We start from the raw sequence: 6,421 nt of genomic DNA on the forward strand, positions 1-6,421 counted from the left end.
TTATGTATGTCCTTCATCTTCAAAAATCTGCAAGATAATGTATGTTCATATTGTATGCATCATTATATCCATGCATATCATGTGTCATGCACGCAATGGATACAAAGTGAAAATCTCATTGAATTTTATGAATTAATTAATATTGTCTAATAATTTGATTAAATTTTAAATTATTAATATCAATTATGAAAAATAAAATTTTAGGTATTTTAATCTTAGTAATTATTTGAGTTTATGATTGGAGTGAGTCAACGATGGGTTGAACCTTTACTTGATTCTCAAATGAGAAGTCCTTGCTCATGTCTAATGGCTATATAACTATTATGCCATTTAACAGTTTTGTGACTCACAATGTTGTGAGAAATCTTGATGACTTCCAGTTAGAAAAGCACCCTAGCCTCTTTCATTTTTTGCTCACCATTTTTGATCGAGCTAGGCAACAATCATGTAATAAGGTTCTCTCTAATGCTAGATCAAGATATAGTGTGACATGGATTAAGTACTCTCCAAAGGTGCATATACATTCTGAATCCTCCTTTGATTAATTCGTGTAATATGAACATGTCATAAGTCGTAACTATGCATAATTGTATTTTGTAAAATCATTAGAACAACGATTAATATTTCTAAATAAGATGGGAAAGACTAGCCTTAAACAAACAAATATATGACACATCTTAACATAATAAGAGTCATGCATGCTTAATGTTATAAGTACACTTCTTAAGCTCTAACAAATCAATTGGTAGAATCTCTGGGGGAAAATCACATGTTTTGATTTTCTCCGGCCCCTTATCAAGTAAAGAATTGCATGGCTTAGGAGTCACCCCACTTGTGATCCCTTCAATATCAGTGCATGTCCATGGCTTTTCATTGGCTTTGTCTGCCATGCTAATTGTCACATTAGCAATGCAGATTCCAGTAAAAGGGCTATTGGAGATTCCTTCCAAGGTAGCAGCCATGGTCACATTATCAGCCACCACATCTCTATAGTTAATGCCTTTGATCTCAGGCAAGGCTTTAGGATCATAGTGGCTGTTATTAGCATAGGAACCATAGTTACCAGTCATCCAAAATGCCCATTTCATGGTATGCATGGTCATTCTTCTAACATATATGTCCTTCACATACCCTCCTCTCCCTATTGATGTCTTGATTCTGACACCTGATTCTGTGTGGATGGCTGTAATGTCCTCAGCTCTAACATCTTGAATTCCACCTGACATTTCACTCCCTAAGGCAATGGCTGCACTTTGTGGAGAAATGCATGTCAGCCTTCTGATTACTAGTTGTTTTGTGGGCCATCCAAACTTTATGCCAAACTCATCCCACCCACTTTTCACTGCCACACAGTCATCCCCAGAAACTATGTAGCAGTCTTCAATTCTGGTATTTGTGCAAGAATCTAATGCCACAATAAAGAGTGTTAATAAAGCAAGATTAAATATATCAATCTACTCAATTATCCAACCTTATACTTGTGTCTTATACATAAGGAGAAGGAATTCATTTATTCAAGAATAATTATTTTAGAATTATTTTTTATTTTTATCATTTATTTTTTTAGATCTAGTAATTAATATTATATAATTACTTAGTATAATCATTAAATCTTAAAAAAAATATAAGTGAAAAATGACTCTAAAAAAATTATTTTTAAAGTAAATAAATTCCCTCTCATACATAAAATCTTTCAACCATTTTTCAAGAGTTAAAAAATTTAGTTAAACATTTACTAATATTAAAATCTGCAACAATTTATATTATTATTTTTACACTGCAAATTATATTCTTTTAATTTCTTTCCATCGAACTAATTAATGTATTTCTACTTAAGGATAGTTTTGTAAAAACAAAAATTAACATATCATATATATCAATAGAAAACGATGTATCTTGTTACAAATAATTTTCTCATAATTTTTTCCTCAGTTTTAAAAGTTTACTTTTTATTTATTTTTATCTAATAATGAAATAAAACATTTACTATCCTCTCAATTTATTTTTATTTAAATTTTAAAATACTTATATGATACAACATACAAGAAAACATATCAGTTGCATATGCGTTGAGAACGTGAAAAAAGTAAAAAATAATAAACTATTTTTACTCAAATAACCATGTTTAAATAATTGAATTAATATTAACATTTAAGTAAAATTAAATAGTTAAAACTAATTCGTTTTTCATTTTTACTTGATACACTCTCCACAATCGCACATATATACAAGAAATAATCTTCTGATGTCACCTGGATTAATGCCATCTGTGTTTGGAGATGGGACAGGAGCGATGATGGTGAGGCCCTTAATAATAATATTGCTGTATGGTGTTGGAAAATTTGTTATAATCTTGAAATTGGAAAATAATGCTTCTGTAACGTAATCTTGAAGGCATTTATAACTTGAATAATTAAGACTATATGAAAGGCAAGAATTACCTGCTATAAACAGGATGAACATTCCATGATGGAGAATTCAGGAACGTTAGATTGGAGATTTGAATCTTGTCTGAGAACATTAATTCAATCAGGTAGGGTCGAGTATAGTTCAACCTTTTGTTGTAAAATTGCTGCCACCAAAATGCTCCTTGACCATCTATGGTGCCATTGTCCCCTGTCACACCACAATGGTCATAATTTCATCTATGGTGCCAATGGTCATATTAAAATTAACCGACAAGAATAAATTGTTTAATTCATGGTTAATAATTTAATATAATATCAAATTTATAATAGAATTTTAAATAATGCCAATTTCATAATAAAAATATTTGCCATTTAAGCAATCGATCATCACACGTGACGTGACGAAAAAAGGAATGTAGTACAATGACTATGATCATTAGTCACTCAATACATCATTAACTATTAAACAGATGAATGAGCAACTTTCTCTTCAAACAAGTAGATGTCTAATTTGACTCAAAGTAGTTCTCGAGAGGCTACATCGAATATAAATATTAAATCGAACAATTAACTAAAAAATGAGGCTAAAATAAACATAAGAAATATAAGCCTAATAGCTAGAGCACATTGATCAAAGTAAACTTCAGGAAGTGGAATTCAAAGTTTTGATGAGTATCACATGTTTGCTGAAGAAGTTCACCAATCCTTAACTACTGGTTTGATAATTGTTTCATGCAATTTTTTGCATACCTGTGACAATAACATCAGTGAGGTTTGTTCCAAATATGAAGCTGGTGTATCTTCCCGCTGGTGCGTCTCTTCCTCTACCGTATGATGGGAGTGGCTTGATCACAGGCCACTCATTCATATCCTAAATCAAACCAATTGATGATATTAATATCTAATGTCAATAACCAAGCAAAACTTTGTTGGTTAGTAGTGTCACACATGAAATTGCCAAACTGTGTCACACTAGGTTTCTGTTCCCACTCTACGAAGCATTGATACTTTAGTTTGTTTTATGAAACCGTATTCAATATATATCGATATATACTTTTAGATTCTATATACTCAAATATGTATCTATGAAATATTCAGACATTTAAATAATATGATGAAAATTTACATAGCTACATTCATTCATAAGAGACAGAAACATTTGTAAAAAAAAAAAAAAGAATACAAAAACATGTGTAATATGAAAAGTATAACATTTCCTTTAATATTCTCATAACCTTAGCATATAGGGATGCTAGAGTAAAAGTTATACTTTCTGTATATGAGTTATGTACCTATTTTAATATATCTTTTTTGTCTATAAAAAAAGTGTAGTATGGAATCAGAGACATTGTCTCTTAATAAACCAAAAAATAAAAATTGTCTTTCTTATGAATAATCTCAGAAAGGGAATGAGGTTGATATATTATCTCTATTTACATGATGAAAATGGTTTATAATTATTATTTTTTACTAATATTTGAGAAATATGTTCTTAATTTAGATTTGCAAAATTGTAATCATACATTTATTGGACCGGATTATTTATTGCACTGGCAGAGTTATAGTTATCACAGAAAAGAGATAGATACAACCTGAGAAGCAAGGAGAACAGCATCTTTGTTTAGATACAAAGTGAAATGACTGGTCATACTAAAACTCCCTGTAAGCCATTTTCCAGCAGGAACATACAGCTGAGCTCCCCCTTTAGAAGCATACTGACTCAGATAACTGATTGCAGACTGAAAGGCCTTTGTGTTTGATGTATTTCCATCTCCAACACCACCAAAATCAGTCAATGAAGCACTATGAGCCCTGCAATTTAAGGCATTGTACTCAAAGGAAGTGTCAACAATTTTGGCTTTTCTCTCAGTTGCCTCTGAGCTCACCAGTGTTGCCAAAAGGAGAGCACAAACCAATCTAATTACCTGTAAAATATAGCACCCTTTAGAGGAAAAAGAAAATGTAGAAAAGGAAGATATATATATATTAATTGGACCATGATGCTACTTAGAATGAAAGAGATAAGAGGATCTCACTTGTACCCTCATGTGAGCTTTCCACAAGAGCACAGACACTTTGCTAGTTGTTTGAGGAAAATGTGGAGAGTGAGGCTATGTCAAGTATTTATTGTGAAAATTTAGTTATGGCTAACAGGTTCATGCATGAATTCTCAAAATTCAAAAGACTGATGTTTATTCTTGATTAGACAATTATTATTATTTCAATGTCTAAAACGTTAATTAAGAGTCAGTTATTTTATTTTATTTGCAAAAATAAAATAGCTTTTGAGGTTTTGGAATCTTCAATCTCGGTCGATATTTTAATTTATATTTAATTGAAGATACTTAATATTAACAAATGTGTTGATGTGAAACATTAAGTGGCATACAATAAAGAAAAAACAAAGATAAAAGGAAAAAAATGTGCAAAGGATTGTTTGGAGAAAGAAAATATATGTTAGCATGTTTCAAATTTTAAATTGTCAAACCCATACATATAATTAATATAATGTTCATAATTAAGTTATTTTATTGGCAAATGTTAATAAATAAAGTATGTTTTTGTCTCTATATGTGAAATTTGGAATTGATCCTTTCAAAACTTTTGTTTCATTTCCATCCTTCTAAAATTTTAACGTGTTATTATCTTCTAATATGTTAATATATTTCGTTAGTAAACTTAGTATGTTCATCCAGTATTTTAACATATGTACCACCCCAATCTTTTTCTTTTCTTTTTATTATTATTATTATTGTACAAATGGCTCCGACAAAATCTGTGTTTAACCCCATTTATATCATAGGCAGATTCACTAACAGTTAATGTACTGAAGGAATAATTTTAAAATTTTAGAAGGATCAATTCTGAATTTCACATTTAGAGGGATAAAAAATATACGTTTTCCCTAAAAAATAACTTGTAAAAACAAAATATTATAGGGAGATACTAATAAAATATTTTAAATGCAATAATTTATAAGATTTAAAATATCAATAATGAATCACAAAAAGAAGATAAATAATATTCAAATATTTTTTTACTGAAATGAGAAGAGAATATAATTATCACAAAAAAACTTGTAAAAAGAAAATAGAACATTTATATGAAAAGATAGAATATTATTATCCTCATAATAAAGAGTATAAAAAAGGAAAATGAAATATTATATAAAAAATAAAATAACACTTAAAAATATCATTATCTAATCTAAAATAAATCAATTATCTTAATATTAATATATATATATATATATTAAAAAATTTATATATAATTAAACTATATTATTTTTAAAAAAATTCCTATGCATATTGGCCCTATGCACGGTCCCCTGCATACTCCAGCAACTCACCAAGCCCATTAAGCCTATAAATAATTTGGGTTTAGCTTTTGAAGGGAATTCTAATCTCGCGATTTTTAGGGAGAGAAAAGCTCGTGTTGGTGTCTATATATGCTTAAGGATTCTTCCCCTCCATCTTTTTTTTGTCATATTTTTCTTATTTCATGACTGCTAATTCCATCCTTTGTTGGGTTTAATATAATTAGACTACTACTCTACTCTCACGTGATTATATTTTTATTGATAAAGATTATCATTGTTCTTATTTTATGCTTAATGCTTGTGTTTGGCTTATCAATCAATTATATGATTCTATAATTTTAATATTATAATTAGAAAATTTTCTTGAATTGTTAATTAAATGAGACAACCAATCATCATTTTATGCACGGGTATATAAGATAAAGAGAATTGATCATCTTTAAAATCTATTTTCTTAATCAGATGTATTAATTATATTAATTCAAGAAATTGATATATAATGAAATCAAGAGACTTAGATTGTTTCCATAGATATTAAGCTTTAAATATTTTTTGGATTAATGATAAGATATTTTGATTAAATAAGAATAGTTAATGATTACATATGTCAGTAACACCTAATGAAATTAAATCCTAAAGATTTCTTCCATTGATATAAACCTCGCTTACTGTGAACATGCCAATTGTTTGTGAT

General features: G+C 29.0%; 1 protein-coding gene across 2 annotated transcripts; it reads right to left on the reverse strand.

Annotated features, from left to right (window-relative positions):
* Nucleotides 1-651: 651 nt before the first annotated feature.
* On the reverse strand, nucleotides 652-4,599 carry LOC100818998 (probable polygalacturonase). 2 transcript variants are annotated; one of them, XM_014777545.3, is made up of 6 exons: nucleotides 4,445-4,599; nucleotides 4,001-4,333; nucleotides 3,159-3,279; nucleotides 2,442-2,616; nucleotides 2,253-2,323; nucleotides 652-1,405 (listed from the first exon to the last, which is right to left on the reverse strand). In XM_014777545.3, exons 1-6 carry the CDS (start codon nucleotides 4,454-4,456, stop codon nucleotides 693-695), a joined length of 1,425 nt encoding a protein of 474 aa, XP_014633031.1. In that variant the 5' UTR covers nucleotides 4,457-4,599; the 3' UTR covers nucleotides 652-692. The 2 variants fall into 2 exon arrangements, with proteins under 2 accessions (XP_014633031.1, XP_014633032.1); XM_014777546.3 differs by having other exon boundaries at nucleotides 4,451-4,598.
* Nucleotides 4,600-6,421: the final 1,822 nt, after the last annotated feature.

Source organism: Glycine max, chromosome 7, assembly GCF_000004515.6.
Source record: "Glycine max cultivar Williams 82 chromosome 7, Glycine_max_v4.0, whole genome shotgun sequence".
NCBI classification, from domain to species: Eukaryota; Viridiplantae; Streptophyta; class Magnoliopsida; order Fabales; family Fabaceae; genus Glycine; species Glycine max.

What these genes read in the sequence shown, in the direction of transcription:
- LOC100818998 (XM_014777545.3), bottom strand. An exon ending in CACTGATGTTATTGTCACAG is followed by an intron (nt 2,617 to 3,158) that starts GTATGCAAAAAA and finishes GTGGTGTGACAG; the next exon opens with GGGACAATGGCACCATAGAT. An exon ending in CACAGATGGCATTAATCCAG is followed by an intron (nt 1,406 to 2,252) that starts GTGACATCAGAA and finishes TTGTGGCATTAG; the next exon opens with ATTCTTGCACAAATACCAGA.